Source organism: Callionymus lyra, chromosome 12 (genome assembly GCF_982586985.1).
Source record: "Callionymus lyra chromosome 12, fCalLyr1.hap1.1, whole genome shotgun sequence".
Classification (NCBI taxonomy): domain Eukaryota; kingdom Metazoa; phylum Chordata; class Actinopteri; order Syngnathiformes; family Callionymidae; genus Callionymus; species Callionymus lyra.
In genome coordinates, this window is record NC_141829.1 from 9452527 (window position 1) to 9472126 (window position 19600).

At 33.2% G+C, this 19600-nt stretch overlaps 1 protein-coding gene across 2 annotated transcripts in view; it reads right to left on the minus strand.

Moving 5' to 3' along the window:
- tfpia (tissue factor pathway inhibitor a) overlaps positions 1–8115 on the minus strand; it is a 42050-nt gene extending 33935 nt beyond the window's left edge. The window contains exon 1 of one of the 2 annotated variants that reach the window (XM_087803530.1): positions 7949–8115. In XM_087803530.1, the coding sequence (XP_087659656.1) occupies positions 7949–8030 (82 nt within the window). In that variant the 5' untranslated portion in view covers positions 8031–8115. The remainder of the gene's footprint in view (positions 1–7948) is intronic. The other variant, XM_087803529.1, reaches the window with a different exon arrangement.
- Positions 8116–19600: the final 11485 nt, after the last annotated feature.

The following is a 19600-nucleotide window of genomic DNA, read 5'->3' on the forward strand; positions in this document are numbered from 1 at the left end:
TCCATTATGACGTAATAATATCTTCACTCCTCCCCAAATCTGGGCGAACGAGAGGTTACGAGAGTCCATTATGAAGTAATAATGGCTTCACTCCTCCCCAAATCTGGGCGAACAAGAGGTTACAAGAGTCCATTGTGAAGTAATAATGGCTTCACTCCTCCCCAAGTCTGGGCGAACAAGAGGTTACAAGAGTCCATTGTGAAGTAATAATGGCTTCACTCCTCCCCAAATCTGGGCGAACAAGAGGTTACAAGAGTCCATTATGACGTAATAATAGCTTCACTCCTCCCCAAATCTGGGCGAACAAGAGGTTACTAGAGTCCATTATGACGTAATAATAGCTTCACTCCTCCCCAAATCTGGGCGAACAAGAGGTTACAAGAGTCCATTATGAAGTAATAATGGCTTCACTCCTCCCCAAATCTGGGCGAACAAGAGGTTACAAGAGTCCATTGTGAAGTAATAATGGCTTCACTCCTCCCCAAGTCTGGGCGAACAAGAGGTTACAAGAGTCCATTGTGAAGTAATAATGGCTTCACTCCTCCCCAAATCTGGGCGAACAAGAGGTTACAAGAGTCCATTATGACGTAATAATAGCTTCACTCCTCCCCAAATCTGGGCGAACAAGAGGTTACTAGAGTCCATTATGACGTAATAATAGCTTCACTCCTCCCCAAATCTGGGCGAACAAGAGGTTACAAGAGTCCATTATGAAGTAATAATGGCTTCACTCCTCCCCAAATCTGGGCGAACAAGAGGTTACAAGAGTCCATTATGACGTAATAATAGCTTCACTCCTCCTCCAATAGAGTTTTGTACAAATAGAAACTGATGATACAATAGAGTCCAATGTCTTGAACCTTCCTACAGTTAGTTTGACATCAACTATAAATGACCTCCATCTTTATTGATAATAAATAATAATAAATGAGTCGCTGAACTAACCGCCATAACTTGGTGATTAAAATGGATATTATTTTTATTATTTAATAGGTTTTTTTATTAAAACAATCTTAATCACGTTTGAAAAGCAAATACTTGTGCAAAACAAGCATGTTTTCCAAGAAACAAGGCTTTTTGGAAAAACAAAAAATCCACCAGGAGGGAACATGGAGGACAGTGTCATCGTGACTCGTGAATATATTTAGACTGAATCTGTTTAATGAGAAAACATTTTTTTGCGTGTGAGTCAGAGGCTACATTTGTGCTTGTTTCTGTAAAGTATTTTCCAGATATAATGAGGAAACTGCTGGAGCTTTTTCAGGTTATATTTATAATATTATTTATACTTTTAAATGGAGTTATTCTTGTCTTGCTATGCTACTTCCTGTTAGCGACCATTAGCATATTTTGCTATGCAAACTCCTGACTTCTTTCAACCTATATTTTATTTGTTGTTTTGTTTATTTTTTAATAATATTTATACTTTTAAATTAAGTTATTATTGTCTTCCTATGCTACTTCCTGTTAGCGACCATTAGCATATTTTGCTATGCAAACTCCTGACTACTTTCAACCTTTATTTTATTTGATGTTTTGTTTATTTTTTAATAATATTTATACTTTTAAATTAAGTTATTATTGTCTTCCTATGCTACTTCCTGTTAGCGACCATTAGCATATTTTGCTATGCAAACTCCTGACTTCTTTCAACCTATATTTTATTTGTTGTTTTGTTTATTTTTTAATAATATTTATACTTTTAAATTGAGTTATTCTTGTCTTGCAATGCTACTTCCTGTTAGCATATGTTATAATATTTTGCTATGCAAACTCCTGACTTCTTTCAAACTATATTTTATTTGATGTTCTGTTTATTTTTTAATAATATTTATACTTTTAAATTTAGTTATTCTTGTCTTGCTATGCTACTTCCTGTTAGCATATGTTAGCATATTTTGCTATGCAAACTCCTGACTTCTTTCAACCTATATTTTATTTGTTGTTTTGTTTATTTTTTAATAATATTTATACTTTTAAATTGAGTTATTCTTGTCTTGTAATGCTACTTCCTGTTAGCATATGTTATAATATTTTGCTATGCAAACTCCTGACTTCCTTCAACCTTTATTTTATTTGATGTTTTGTTTATTTTTTAATAATATTTATACTTTTAAATTGAGTTATTCTTGTCTTGCTATGCTACTTCCTGTTAGCATATGTTAGCATATTTTGCTATGCAAACTCCTGACTTCCTTCAACCTTTATTTTATTTGATGTTTTGTTTATTTTTTTAATAATATTTATACTTTTATATTGAGTTATTCTTGTCTTGCTATGCTACTTCCTGTTAGCATATGTTAGCATATTTTGCTATGCAAACTCCTGACTTCTTTCAAGCTATATTTTATTTGATGTTCTGTTATTTTTTTAATAATATCTAACTTTTAAATTGAGCTATTCTTGTCTTGCTATGCTACTTCCTGTTAGCATATGTTACCATATTTTGCTATGCAAACTCCTGACTACTTTCAACCTTTATTTTATTTGATGTTTTTTTATTTTTTAATAATATTTAAACTTTTAAATTAAGTTATTATTGTCTTGCAATGCTACTTCCTGTTAGCATACGTTATCATATTTTGCTATGCAAACTCCTGACTTCTTTCAAACTATATTTTATTTGATGTTTTGTTTATTTTTAAATAATATTTATACTTTAAAATGGAGTTATTCTTGTCTTGCTATGCTACTTCCAGTTAGCATATGTTACCATATTTTGCTATGCAAACTCCTGACTACTTTCAACCTTTATTTTATTTGATGTTCTGTTTATTTTTTAATAATATTTATACTTTTAAATTAAGTTATTATTGTCTTGCTATGTTACTTCCTGTTAGCGTCCGTTAGCAGATTTTGCTATGCAAACTCCTGACTTCTTTCAAGCTACATTGTATTTGATGTTTTGTTTATTTTTTAATAATATTTATACTTTTAAATTAAGTTATTATTGTCTTGCTATGTTACTTCCTGTTAGCGTCCGTTAGAAGATTTTGCTATGCAAACTCCTGACTTCTTTCAAGCTACATTGTATTTGATGTTTTGTTTATTTTTAAATAATATTTATACTTTTAAATTAAGTTATTATTGTCTTGCTATGTTACTTCCTGTTAGCGTCCGTTAGCATATTTTGCTATGCAAACTCCTGACTTCTTTCAAGCTAAATTGTATTTGATGTTTTGTTTATTTTTAAATAATATTTATACTTTTAAATTCAGTTATTCTTGTCTTGCTATGCTACTTCCTGTTAGTGGCTATTAGCATATTTTGCTATGCAAAACTCCTGACTTCTTTCAAGCTATATTTTAATTTGATGTTTTGTTTATTGTTTAGGTTAAATCAATGTAGACTTTCCGTGTCAGTTTCAATAAAGTTTATTTTTAAAGCAGCACCAACGTGGACAATAAGTCACGCTGACCATCTTTGATGTCTTAACTCAACCGCACACACACACACACACACACACACACACACACACACACACACACACACACACACACACACACACACACACACACACACACACACACACACACACACACACACACAAACGTTCACTTCTTTAAAAAAGGCGTTTTGAAGCTCCATGTGTCGAAGAGAAAAAGGCTTTTCTTTTTCCGACCGGGGTTGAGTCACGGTGACATCGTGGCTAATTAGACGCCGTGTGGTGCAGTCGCTCCGTGTTTCCGAAAACACGCCGTCAATTACGTGTCGCGGCTACAGAGGATTTTTCCTTGACATCCGCAGGGAAACTTGAACAATGTTTTTCTTCTCCGTCGCCTTTTAGGTTCCAAACTTTGAATAGAAGACGCTTTCATCATGCGTTTTGTTTAAAAATATATTTAAAAAACAGGAAGTTTTTCCGTTAAGAGTGCTGAGACATCTGCCAAGCAGCTCATTTAAGCCTAAAGTTATTGGCGATGTGTCGATGAAGCTTCATGAAACAGTGTCATTGTCGTTGTTTAGAGCTCAGTAGGTGGCGCCATCAGTTTAAAAATGATGTGATGTTTCATTAGAACAGTTGATCAAAACAAAGGAAAATAGTGCAGAGACCGCCATCTAGTGGACTCTGACAATAATGACACTGCTTCATGAAGCTTCATCAGATCATCAGTAGTTTTTAATCTGGCACTTAAAGCCGATCATATGGTTGGTTTCCAATGTTTTTCCAGTGGTTATCCTGGACCAGACCTGCGTTCAAGTCCCTTAGATAACAAGTGTCTGTGGCAACCGTACAACAATGTGGGATTAACCTTATCACACTAACATTATTTTGTTGTCGGATTGTGTCCTTTGATCTTAAAAGTTATGGTGTCTGGATGAAACGCGTCGCTAAGTATTTTCCCTGAATAGAATTCTTCAAGATATTCCTGGATCCAGATGGTAACGTGAACGATTGTTTTACAAAAACAAAATTACATTTACATTCAAAAATTGACATAATTATAAAATAGTTTTTTTTTACAATATTGGCAAAGATTTGAGTTCACACAACTATAATACATTTTTATTTAGAATTTATGATCAAATAGTTGTTTGATCAAGAAGATGTTTTTTTGTTGTTGTTTTTTTAAACCAGCGCATTTGTAATGACGCTTCTTTTTATGATGACTATAACAATGTGAATAGCTAATGTAAGACATAATGTTCAAATATAATACTTAATTGTTTTTATTGTTGTAATGTGTGCTTTGTTATTTAAAAAAATTATGGTTTCTGGGGTTTATTTTTTTTCCCCAAAAATGACTTTAAATGCAACAGGCTGCTATGAAAAATTCCCTATGTATAGAATCCTTCAATACAATTCTGGATCCAGATGGTAATGAGAAAGATAGTTTTACAAAGAAAAATGTTTTCTTAACCTTTTTTTAAAAAAATTACACAATGATTCTAGACTATACATGAAGAACCGGAACAATCTCAATGTACTAAATATGTTTATTGTGATATTTTATCACTTTACTGCCAAATATTTGAGTTCACAAAACAACTGATCATTTTAATTTGGAAATCATGATAAAATAAGTTATAATGTTTTAAAAAATGGCGCATTTAAAAAAATAAATGTTATTTTTATTATGACTATTTAAAATGTAATATTCATATCCAACAAGAAAAAAATGAAAACCCAAGAGTAACAAATAATTAACAATTTAAATAAAGCAAAAAAGAAGATTTCTCCTCAATAAAACTAAATACGGACTTACAGTTAAAACAACATGACTTGTTAAAAATAAAAATAACATTTATATTCATGTTGAATAAAATTGACTAAACAAAAAAAGGAAAAAGAGTTAATTAATTTAAAATATGCACTTATTAAAAATAGATTCATGAGGAAACATTATTGAATAAAGGTTGAACATTAAAAGGAAAATACTGAGATACTTAAAAGAAAAAGCAGAACCAAAAAGAATTGCAAGGAGCGAGTGACTCTACAAGTAAGAAAAAGACAGTTTTTTCAGTTGTTATTTGTCGCCAAACGCTGGCTTCTCCTTCACGCTCCCTGAAGGTGGAATATAATTGGACGACTCTTAATAGACTCAGATTTACTGGTTGATTGCTCTGGTCTGGGCTGGCAGCAGAGTCGTCGACCGGGTCAGCACCAGGTCGTCTGCGCAGTAATGACAGTTTCCAAACACTCGCGAACGAAGACGGAAATAACATTGTGGGAGAAAAAAAAAAGGTTGAATTGGAATCAAAATTGAAGACGGTGAAAAAGATGACGCAAGTCCAGACGAATATAGTTGAGAGAAAGCTTGCAGTTGAACAACCAGAGGATAGAATAGAATTGAATATTAACAATATATTCTTGATTTCATGCATTATCTATATTAAAACTATTATTATAACTATTCAAAGTTTAATAAAATGAACTCTTTTAAATATGATATACTTTTTTTTCCGAAAATAATAATGAATAATATGACTAAAATAATTAAGATATGCTTTATATATATATAAAAAATTCATGAAAAGTATTTAAAAATGTTGTAGGCTATTGTTCTTTCGCCACAAGGCAAAAAAGACCGAATTATATTTGATGAATGATTTAAAAATTGTCATAATTTCAATTGGTTGCCTCAAGCTAGAAACGAACCTGCAACCGTTTCGCCTCAGAGCGAACAATAATACAGTTCTCACGGGGGCTTGATTTCTCCACCACATCAGCAAATTAAATTGAGCATTTGCAATTCAAAGGAAGAGAATCTTTTGAGACCAAATATATATCGCCCGTAATTTTTACTTTTATTCTGCTTTCATCCCAAATAATTTGCTTGAGAAAATGCAATTTTTCTTTGCCTTAAAAAAAACCCCAGGAAAGCTTCTGTGCAATAATGTTGTTCTTGGCAAAACATTTCACCCACTCTGACCTCTAGTGTTTCCTACTCCGGCTATAATGGCACTAGACGAGGACCCTTTTGGAAGGACAAACATGTCCATGTATCTTTTCATCACTGCCCTTAAAATGTTTTTTGAAATCACATACTTTCTTGGTTTGTTTCTTATAATAATATATTTAATCGACAAGCGACAAACGGCATGTTTGGGCTGTTAAACAAAACATAATCTTTGAATTCACAATTAATACATATAAGTGTAAATATTTGGGGAATAAAGTGAAGATAATAACAAAAGGTTTTTAAAAGCTTCATATTAAATTAAATACAATTTTATTTATAGTGTCAAATCATACCTAGTATGAGTCATACTGAGTTATCTCAAGACATTTTACAGATTAAGTAAGACTAAATCGGAGAAAAGAAAAACATACACTCAACAATGAGTGAATTACAGCATGACAGTGGCCAGGAAAAACTTCCATTTAGACGGCAGAAACCTCCAGTAGAACAAGACTCAATGTTGAACACAACTTGATTATTAAAAAAAAAAAAAGAATCAGAAAACATTCTATCGCCTGTTTATACACAACTGTTGGAATTTGTTGGAGGCATAATCGAATATATAAATGAAATAATATGAATTAAATGAAAAGAGATCCAAACTTATAAAATAAAATGGTACGAATGAGTGATGACTGATATGCTTCAGAGAAAAACCAAAAAGTAAGATAACATAAATGGCAAGCGTAAGGAGGAAATGGAAACATTTTTATCATTTGAGAGCATCACACATGAATATGTAGTGGTGGAAAATAACAAAATAGATGCAAGTATTTTATTTATAAACTAATTACGGCCATTTATTTAGCAAAGCATAACGAGCAACTTTACACATTTGCAGACGTATAACTAAACCAAATAATGACGGATAAAAAGTTCTAAAAAGACCGACCCCTCCTGGTAAAACTATCATTTCTTTACTAACTTAATATCATTTTAAAAAACGTGTTTGTTTCCCTAATAAATAGTACAATAATAAGGTTTGAATGAAGCTTAAAGTTCAGCTGAAATAACGGATTTATAATGAAGAGAAAAATCTACAAACTGCACCTTTAAATAATTTACTGTATTTTTTCTCCACACTTCATTTCCAACTTATTTTGTGATCTTTTAAACTTGACTTTTTTATACTTTTTAAACTCTATTGAGAGACTCAACAAACTTTCAAAACTCTCCAACAAATCCTCATCATTATGTGTCCGGACTGACTTTCTTTCTTTCCAGGTGGACTTCGAACCCTCACCATATCCAGACTCTAACGACGTCTTCTGAGGACACAAACAAAAACAAACCCAGATCCATCTGAAAACAGTCGTGCGTGAAGCTCCGTCTGCGCGCACGGATTTTACGCGTCACTTGCTGCTCAGAAAATACTCTCTCGGTTCATCTAAAAAAAAAAAAAACTGCTTGAAAAGTGAAAGAAACGCCAAATATTGACCTTTAAAAAAAAGTTGAACACGCGTCAAAACTGTGTAGAAAAGTGTTCCGTGAACGCAGCACAGGGATCGATAGTGATCGATAGTGATCGATAAACAGCGTCTTACCTCCTCCGTGTCTCCTGCAGGAAACGCTCAAAAACGAGAGAGAAAACGCGCACAGAATCCACCACTTGTCGACTGGAGACATGTTGATCCAAAGTGAGGGAAAAAGTTCTTGCTCCACTTCAGAGATATTCGTCCCGGGCGCGTGTGCGTGTGCGCGCGTCTCCGTGCGAGTGAACTTCCGTCCGATAAAGAAGTGCACTTTATCTACTTTAGAAGCACACACGCATTTCCGGGATGTGTCACTAATATTACTTGAAGAGGGGTTTTCTTTTTTTCTTTATATTTCACATTTTATTTATTATTCTGATAAATAATACACGTTTAACTTGAGCTTGAATTAATCATTTAAATAAATATATCCAAGTTATATACAACGTTTGAACTTCATAGAGTATCAGAAAATATCAATTAAAATAACTTCTCAAAATTAAAAATTTAAAGACTTAATATTTTAAATAAAAACAGTCATTACTTTCCATGTTTTGTAAAGTAGTTTAGTGAACATGAGAATTTGAGACATGTATTAGAAACCCAATTATTTGAAACGTTACATTTAATAATAATTAATAATGTGGCGAAAAAAAATAGTTTGGACATGCTTTACATTTTAAGAAAATATTGTCTTGTATTATCAAACATAACAATAATATTGCAAAGTATTTAAGCTGCATAGCAGAACAAGGTGAAAAGGTTAATGTTCTTTCGCGTCCAGCTTAATAGAAGCTAAATCATGTTTGTTAAATGATTCCATAATGTTTGTAGTTTCAAGATTCTAGTGCAGCTTCCAGGATGAGCAACACGGGAGCTTGATTTCTCCACCAAAGCAGGTATCGAGCGTTTCTCAGTGTAACGCTTTAAAATGTAACAGTTCACAATGTAACAATATTCACTGTGACGTTTTACACTAAACAGCTTTACACCGTGACGCTTCTTAACGTAATACTTCACTATATAAAACTTCATAATGTAACACTGAACTGTGTAACGCTTCAAACTGTAAGTAATACTTTATATATTAAGAAACTATTATCCAGAAACGTATTAAGTATTACACAGTGTTCAACCTGCAAAGCAGCACAATGTGAAAAAGCTAATGTTCTTTCGTCTCTAGCTTAAAAAAAATAAAGTTAAGATAATAACAAAAGGTTTTTAAAAGCTTCATTATTTAATTTAATTAAATTTTAGTAAAGTTAGCGAGACATTTTATAGTTTACGTAAGACTATATCGGAAAAAAGAAAAACAGAGAATCAACAATAAGTGAATCACAGAGTGACAGTGGCCAGGAAAAACTTCCATTTAGACGGCAGAAACCTCAAGCAGAACCAGACTCAATATTGAACACAACTTGATTATTAAAAAGAAAAAAAAGAATCAGAAAACATTCTATCGCTTGTTTAAACACAACATAGGAATTGTTGGTGTCATTATCAAATATATAAATTAAATAATGTGAATGAAATGAAAAGAGATCCAAACATATAAAATAAAATGGTACGAACCGGTGATGAAAAAACATGCTTACATGAAACTAAACTGATATGCTTCAGAGAAAAACCAAAAAGTAAGATAACAGAAATGGCAAGCGTAAGGAGGAAATGGAAACATTTTTATCATTTCACAATTTGAAAAGGCCAATGTTCTTACGCCTCTAGCTTAAAAAAACAAAATAATGTTTGCTAACTGATTCAAATGATTATAATATCAAACGCCACACTGAAGTCATGGAGTTGGCCTCAGGCTAGAAACCAACCTGCAGCTGTTTGGCTGTGAGGCATAGAAATGATCAGTACACACTGTACACTCTAGGAGGAGAAACCTTCCCTTTGTTTGATAAAATGTATTTTTGTTGTCTTTCTGTTGTCTGTTGAGTCTACCTGAGCTTCCAGGAGGACTAACACAGGAGTTTGATTTCTCCACCACAGCAGCAAATTTAAGCTTCAGCAATTCAAAGAAGTTCAAGGAGTATCTATGTAACGCTTGGCTATGTAATGCTGCAATGTGTAACACTTCAACATGTAATGCTTCACTATGTAATGCTTCACTTCGTGACACTTCAACATGTAATGCTTGACTATGTAACGCTTCACTATGTAATGCTTGACTATGTAACGCTTCACTTTGTAACACTTCAACATGTAATGCTTCACTATGTAACGCTTCACAATGTAATGCTTGACTATGTAACGCTTGACTATGTAACACTTCACTATGTAACGCTTCACTTTGTAACACTTCAACATGTAATGCTTCACTATGTAATGCTTCACTTCGTGACACTTCAACATGTAATGCTTCACTATGTAACACTTCACTATGTAACACTTCACTATGTAACACTTCACTATGTAACACTTCACTATGTAACGCTTCACTTTGTAACACTTCACTATGTAACACTTCACTATGTAACACTTCACTATGTAACACTTCACTATGTAACACTTCACTATGTAACACTTAACTATGTAATGCTTCACTTTGTAACACTTCAACATGTAATGATTCACTATGTAACACTTCACTATGTAATGCTGCACTGTGTAACACTTCAACATTTAATGCTTCACTATGTAACGCTTCACTTTGTAACACTTCAACATGTAATGCTGCACTATGTAACACTTCACTATGTAATGCTGCACTGTGTAACACTTCAACATTTAATGCTTCACTATGTAACGCTTTACTATGTAACGCTTGACTATGTAACGCTTCACTATGTAACGCTTTACTATGTAATGCTTCACTATGTAACGCTGCACTTTTTAACACTTCAACATGTAACGCTGCACTATGTAACGCTTCACTATGTAACACTTCAACATGTAACGCTTCACTATGTAACGCTTCACTTTGTAACACTTCAACATGTAATGCTTCACTATGTAATGCTTCACTATGTAACGCTGCACTTTTTAACACTTCAACATGTAACGCTGCACTATGTAACGCTTGACTATGTAACACTTCAACATGTAACGCTTCACTATGTAACGCTTCACTTTGTAACACTTCAACATGTAATGCTTCACTATGTAACGCTTGACTATGTAACACTTGACTATGTAATGCTTGACTATGTAACGCTTCACTTTGTAACGCTTCACTTTGTAACACTTCAACATGTAATGCTGCACTATGTAACACTTCACTTTGTAACGCTTGACTATGTAACGCTTCACTATGTAACGATTCACTATGTAATGCTTCACTATGTAACGCTGCACTGTGTAACACTTCAACATGTAACGCTGCACTATGTAACACTTGACTATGTAACGCTTGACTATGTAATGCTTGACTATCTAACGCTTCACTATGTAACGCTTCACTATGTAACGCTTCACTTTGTAACACTTCAACATGTAATGCTGCACTATGTAACACTTCACTATGTAACACTTCACTATGTAACGCTTCACTTTGTAACACTTCAACATGTAATGCTTCACTATGTAATGCTTCACTATGTAACGCCTCACTATGTAACGCTTCACTTTGTAACACTTCAACATGTAATGCTGCACTATGTAACGCCTCACTATGTAACGCTTCACTATGTAATGCCTCACAATGTAACACTTCACTATGTCAAGCGTTGCATAGTGACTATGTAACGCTTCACTATGTAACGATTCACTATGTAATGCTTCACTATGTAACGCTGCACTGTGTAACACTTCAACATGTAATGCTTCACTATGTAACGCTGCACTGTGTAACACTTCAACATGTAATGCTTCACTATGTAACACTTCAACATGGAATGCTTCACTATGTAACGCTTCACTTTGTGACACTTCAACATGTAATGCTTCACTATGTAACGCCTCACTATGTAACGCTTCACTATGTAATGCCTCACAATGTAACACTTCACTATGTCAAGCGTTGCATAGTGACTATGTAACGCTTCACTATGTAACGATTCACTATGTAATGCTTCACTATGTAACGCTGCACTGTGTAACGCTTCAACATGTAATGCTTCACTATGTAACGCTTCAACATGTAATGCTTCACTATGTAACGCTGCACTGTGTAACACTTCAACATGTAATGCTTCACTATGTAACGCTGCACTGTGTAACACTTCAACATGTAATGCTTCACTATGTAACGCTTCACTATGTAACGCTTCACTATGTAACGATTCACTATGTAATGCTTCACTATGTAACGCTGCACTGTGTAACACTTCAACATGTAATGCTTCACTATGTAACACTTCAACATGGAATGCTTCACTATGTAACGCTTCACTTTGTAACACTTCAACATGTAACGCTGCACTATGTAACACTTGACTATGTAACGCTTGACTATGTAACGCTTGACTATGTAATGCTTGACTATGTAACGCTTGACTATGTAACGCTTGACTATGTAACGCTTGACTATGTAACGCTTGACTATGTAATGCTTGACTATGTAACGCTTCACTTTGTAACACTTCACTATGTAACGCTTCACTATGTAACACTTCACTATGTAACACTTCACTATGTAACGCTTCACTTTGTAACACTTCAACATGTAATGCTGCACTATGTAACACTTCACTATGTAACACTTCACTATGTAACGCTTCACTTTGTAACACTTCAACATGTAATGCTTCACTATGTAATGCTTCACTATGTAACGCCTCACTATGTAACGCTTCACTTTGTAACACTTCAACATGTAATGCTGCACTATGTAACGCTTCACTTTGTGACACTTCAACATGTAATGCTTCACTATGTAACGCCTCACTATGTAACGCTTCACTATGTAATGCCTCACAATGTAACACTTCACTATGTCAAGCGTTGCATAGTGACTATGTAACGCTTCACTATGTAATGATTCACTATGTAATGCTTCACTATGTAACGCTGCACTGTGTAACACTTCAACATGTAATGCTTCACTATGTAACGCTGCACTGTGTAACACTTCAACATGTAATGCTTCACTATGTAACGCTTCACTATGTAACGCTTCACTATGTAACGATTCACTATGTAATGCTTCACTATGTAACGCTGCACTGTGTAACACTTCAACATGTAATGCTTCACTATGTAACGCTGCACTGTGTAACACGTCAACATGTAATGCTTCACTATGTAACACTTCACTATGTAACGCTTCACTTTGTAACACTTCAACATGTAACGCTGCACTATTTAACACTTCACTATGTAACGCTTCACTTTGTAACGCTTCACTATGTAACGCTTCACTTTGTAACACTTCAACATGTAATGCTTCACTATGTAACACTTCACTATGTAACACTTCACTATGTAACACTTCACTATGTAACGCTTAACTTTGTAACACTTCAACATGTAATGCTTCACTATGTAACACTTCACTATGTAACACTTCACTATGTAACGCTTAACTTTGTAACACTTCAACATGTAATGCTTCACTATGTAACACTTCACTATGTAACACTTCACTATGTAACACTTCACTATGTAACGCTTCACTTTGTAACACTTCAACATGTAATGCTTCACTATGTAACACTTCACTATGTAACACTTCACTATGTAACACTTCACTATGTAACGCTTAACTTTGTAACACTTCAACATGTAATGCTTCACTATGTAACACTTCACTATGTAACACTTCACTATGTAATGCTTCACTATGTAACGCCTCACTATGTAACGCTTAACTTTGTAACACTTTAACATGTAATGCTTCACTATGTAATGCTTCACTATGTAACACTTCACTATGTAACACTTCACTATGTAATGCTTCACTATGTAACGCCTCACTATGTAACGCTTAACTTTGTAACACTTTAACATGTAATGCTTCACTATGTAATGCTTCACTATGTAACGATTCACTATGTAACACTTTAACATGTAATGCTTCACTATGTAACGCTTCACTATGTAACGCTGCACTATGTAACGCTGCACTATGTAACGCTTCACTGTGTAACACTTCAACATGTTATGCTTCACAATGTAACGCTTGACTATGTAACGCTTCAACATGTAATGCTTCACAATGCAACGCTTGACTATGTAACGCTTCAACATGTAATGCTTCACAATGTAACGCTTCACTAAGCAACGCTTGACTATGTAATGCTTCACTATGTAACGCCTCACTATGTAACGCTTCACTATGTCAAGCGTTGCATAGTGACTATGTAACGCTTCACTATGTAACGATTCACTATGTAACACTTTAACATGTAATGCTTCACTATGTAATGCTTCACTATGTAACGCCTCACTATGTAACGCTGCACTAGGTAACGCTTGACTATGTAGCGCTTCACTATGTAACGCTGCACTATGTAACGCTTGACTATGTAGCGCTTCACTATGTAACGCTGCACTATGTAACGCTTCACTGTGTAACACTTCAACATGTTATGCTTCACTATATAATGCTTCACTATGCAACGCTTGACTATGTAACGCTTCAACATGTAATGCTTCACAATGTAACGCTTCACTAAGCAACGCTTGACTATGTAATGCTGCACTATGTAACGCTTGACTATGTAACGCTGCACTATGTAACGCTTGACTATGTAATGCTGCACTATGTAACGCTTGACTATGTAATGCTGCACTATGTAACGCTTGACTATGTAGCGCTTCACTATGCAACGCTGCACTATGTAACGCTTCACTATGTAACGCTGCACTATGTAACGCTTCACTATGTAACGCTGCACTATGTAACGCTTCACTATGTAATGCTTGACTATGTAACGCTTCACTGTGTAACACTTCAACATGTTATGCTTCACTATATAATACTTCACTATGTAACGCTTCACTATGTAATGCTTCACTATGTAAAACTTCACTATGTAACACTTCACTATGTAACGCTTCACTATGTAATGCTGCACTGTGTAACACTTCAACATGTAATGTTTCACTATGTAACGCTTCACTATGTAACCCTTGACTTTGTAACCCTTGACTATGTAACACTTCACCATGTAACACTTCAGCGTGTAACGCTTCACTATATAGTGCCTCACTATGTAATACATCACCATGAAACACTTCACCGTGTTACGCCTCACAATGTAACACTATACAATGTACAACAAGAGGGAGCTGTCACGTCTGCAGTTAATACATCCTCTGCATCCATAATTCTGGGCAGCTGTAGTAGAAGAACTTACATCTCAACACATTTATATTCGTGACTTCTGAGTTGTTCTTGGTGTTATCTTGATCTTTTAAGTATATATTTTATTGGTTATTGTTTTAATTGTTTAAGCGCTTTGTGACCCTGGTCTGGAAAAGCCCTCTGCAAGTATAAATTACTTACTTACTTACTTACAATGCAGTGCTTCTCAATATAATGCCTCACTATGTAACGCTTCACAATGTAATGCTATCTATGTAATGCTTCCGAAATTAAAACTTCACAATATGGGGTTTAAGAATGTAGCACCTGACGCAAATATTAAGAATGAAAAAGTGTTCAACCTGCATAGCAGCACAGTTTAAAAAGGCTGATGGTCTTTCGCCTCTAGCTTTACAATCTCACTTTTTACACTTCATGATTGAACGCTTCTCATCGTTGCAAACAATACGAACAATGATGATTCACAATTACTGATATAAAACATGATGATTGAGTCAATGTTATTTTTTTATAACTGCAGATAACAGTGCGATGACTCCGCATGTAAAGGTAATGATTGGTCAACTCAACCAAAACTCTGCCAGCAAACGTACTTGAAGCATCGTGTTTCTGTTTCACTGCCCATCCCTCCAGTGACCTCTCGGTCAACGCACACTATCACCAGTGACTCACTTCCTGCTCCAAACACACACTCAGACGGTAATAGCAGCTGAGTCAAAGTCAAAAAATGGAATTGAGATGGATTTTAGTCGACTTAAAGTTCATACAGAAGTCAGGAAAAAGTGAAAGTGTGGATTCCTATGAGCTTTAAAGTTAATTCCTGCTCATGAGCAAACACTGAGGTGTCGTTGAACTGTCGTCACAAACACTAAAAACAGCCATTTAGCCAAAAGGTTCGTGACAGCGCTCCCTGACGGCCTCTGAGGTGCGTTTATAAGCTCGAGCAAATATGAATTTAAAGAAAGGTCGTTAACGTCACAGAGATAAAGGCTTTCATGTAATTATCAGATAATGATGATTCACAAGAGTGTGATACCAGAACAAATATTGAGTCACGTTTCTTTGTTCCTCAGGAAATTAATTCTGAAGAATTTCTCTTTGATGAGAAACTAATGGAATGACACATGTTCTATTTTTACATACATTTAACATGTAATTCTTCATAGTAGATGGAACTTTTCTATTGATCCCCGTATCAATACTTTGAGTGACGAGAGTTTAAAATATAATAAAAAATAATATTGATTTCATGTCTGTCACTTGTTTTTGAAAATCAACTACGATCATAATGAGGATCATGTCCTTTAAGTCTGAGACCATTTTTCTCAGTTTAGAAAAGATGATGCTTGGGAGAACAATAGCATGAAGCTATGGTGGCCCAGAAGTGCAAAACAACTTTACAAACCTTGAAACTAATTTAAAAAGTCTGAAAACAAATGAACAAACCCTTGAAACAAGTCAGGATGATAAAAAAAAAACTATTTCCTTTTCAGAGTTTGCAGCATTCAGGAAATTGTAAAACTTTTCTGAATTTAGTAATTTGTTTCAAGAATTTATCATTTTGTTTGAGAATTTGTAAGGTTGGTTTCAGAAAGTTGTCATTTCGAAAGAAATGCTAGTTTGTAATAGAAATTTTTAAGTTTGTTTCAGGAAATGTACAGTATATTGTGTTTCAGAGTTTGTATTATATTTTAGCAAGTTTTTTGTTTTTTTTCTCAGAATAATAAAATGTTTTTCAGGAAATTGTCATTTTGTTTCAGTTTCAGAGTTTAAAAATGTGCTTTTGGAATTAAAATTGAGAAAGAAAATAGCCAATTTTCTATAGAATATTGTGATTTTTGTTTCAGGGAATTTAAATATTGTTTTAGAGATTGTAGCACTGGTTTCAGTAAGTTGTTTTTTTCTTTCAGAATTTTTTTATGTGTTTCAGGAAGACGTCATTTTGTTTTTGAGTTCAAAAATATGTTTTAAGAATTATCATTTTTAATTAAAATGTAATAATTCGTTTTAGAAAATAGTAATTTTGTTTCATGAAAATCAAAATTGTGTTTCAGAGTTTTTTACATTGGTTTCAGTAAGTTGTATTTTTTTCCCTCTGAATTATAAAATATGTTTTGTCATTTTGTTTAAAAGTATATTTAGAATACAAATTTGCCAATCGTATTTAAGAAAATTTTAATTGTGTTTTCGTCACATGTACACCAGATAAAAATTGAATAAAAAAAACAAAGAAGAATATGTGATCTTTATTATGTTAATTACTTTTTTTGGAAAAATGTTAAGCAAATGAAACAAACCAGTGATAGATTCTTAAGATTTAAGTGTGTGTGCGCGTGTGTGTGTGTGTGCGTTTGTGTGTACTCAGTCAACAAGAATGTGGTGTCGCTCTGCTCCATCACCGAGTCAGAACTTCCCTGGAAACCTCCTCCTCAGGTTCACGAGGACCAAAATAAAAAAAGTAACGGTCAAAAGATCACTTGGAATTTCCTGTTCGCGCACTTTCCCACAAATTCCTTATTAATGACGCGAAACCAAAAGCTAATCTTTCGAAGTTATTAAAAGTTAAGCCTGAGATTTCATCATAAGCCTCCCTCGAATTAACAATTATTTTCAGTCATTATTAGTCATTTCAAATAGAAAACTTTTCTAAAATATCTAAATATGTTTTGACGTGTCAGCATTTTTAAATCATATCTTAAAACGTTGATTTTCTTTGAAAAAGTTGCATCTGTTGAACACGTTGCTGACCTTTCCTGCACCAGTTTCCTGCTCGCATCCTCTGAAGAGTCGTAACTTTCCTTCAGCTTATCTGCACATTTTCAATTCATGCTTCATAAACACAACTGCTCGCGGTGACATCAGCAACATCTGTCGTTCGCATCAGACGCTGCATTTTTCCCTCCAGTCGCTGAGAAATGAATGTTTTCAAAGCCATGAGCGGCTTCTGTGCAACAGTTAGAAGAATCTGGATGTTTTTATTTGGTAGTTGTGTAACATTCTTTATTAAAGGTAAATAATACGTCCAGGTTTTTATCAGTGTTTACTTAGTTGGGATTGGAAAAACACAACAAATAATGTGTAACGCTTTGTAATACAAAATCAAATAGTTAAACATCAATGACAAATAAAGAAAATAATATAAATAAAGTTTGATTATTTATATTCTGATCAGTGAAATATAACAAAACAAATCAAAATTGTTGGATTTCAGTTGAAAAATGTTTGATTATAGTTGAAGTGTTTGATTATAGTTGAAAATTGTTTGATTACAGTAGAAAATTGTTTAATTTTAGTTGAAAATTGTTAGACTTTAGTTGAAAATTGTTTGATTTTAGTTGAAAATTGTTTGATTATAGTTGAAAATTGTTTGATTTTAGTTGAAAATTGTTTGATTATAGTTGAAAATTGTTTGATTACAGTTGAAAATTGTTTGAATAAAGTTGAGAATTGTTTGATTCCAGTTGAAAATTGTTTGATTATAGTTGAAAATTGTTTGATTACAGTTGAAAATTGTTTGATTAAAGTTGAAAATTGTTTGATTTTAGTTGAAAATTGTTTGATTATAGTTGAAAATTGTTTGATTTTAGTTGAAAATTGTTTGATTTTAGTTGAAAATTGTTTGATTATAGTTGAAAATTGTTTGATTTTAGTTGAAAATTGTTTGATTACAGTAGAAAATTGTTTGATTATAGTTGAAAATTGTTTGATTTTAGTTGAAGTGTTTGATTATAGTTTAAAATTGTTTGATTACAGTTGAAAATTGTTTGATTTTAGTTGAAGTGTTTGATTATAGTTGAAAATTGTTTGATTACAGTTGAAAATTGTTTGATTATAGTTGAAAATTGTTTGATTATAGTTGAAAATTGTTTGATTTTAGTTGAAAATTGTTTGATTATAGTTGAAAATTGTTTGATTTTAGTTGAAAAGTGTTTGATTATAGTTGAAAATTGTTTGATTTTAGTTGAAAATTGTTTGATTATAGTTGAAAATTGTTTGATTTTAGTTGAAAATTGTTTGATTTTAGTTGAAAAGTGTTTGATTATAGTTGAAAATTGTTTGATTACAGTTGAAAATTGTTTGATTACAGTTGAAAATTGTTTGATTTTAGTTGAAAAGTGTTTGATTATAGTTGAAAATTGTTTGATTTTAGTTGAAAATTGTTTGATTATAGTTGAAAATTGTTTGATTACAGTTGAAAATTGTTTGATTAAAGTTGAAAATTGTTTGATTTTAGTTGAAAATTGTTTGATTTTAGTTGAAAATTGTTAGACTTTAGTTGAAAAGTGTTTGATTATAGTTGAAAATTGTTTGATTACAGTTGAAAATTGTTTGATTAAAGTTGAAAATTGTTTGATTTTAGTTGAAAATTGTTTGATTATAGTTGAAAATTGTTTGATTTTAGTTGAAAATTGTTTGATTTTAGTTGAAAATTGTTTGATTATAGTTGAAAATTGTTTGATTTTAGTTGAAAATTGTTTGATTACAGTAGAAAATTGTTTGATTATAGTTGA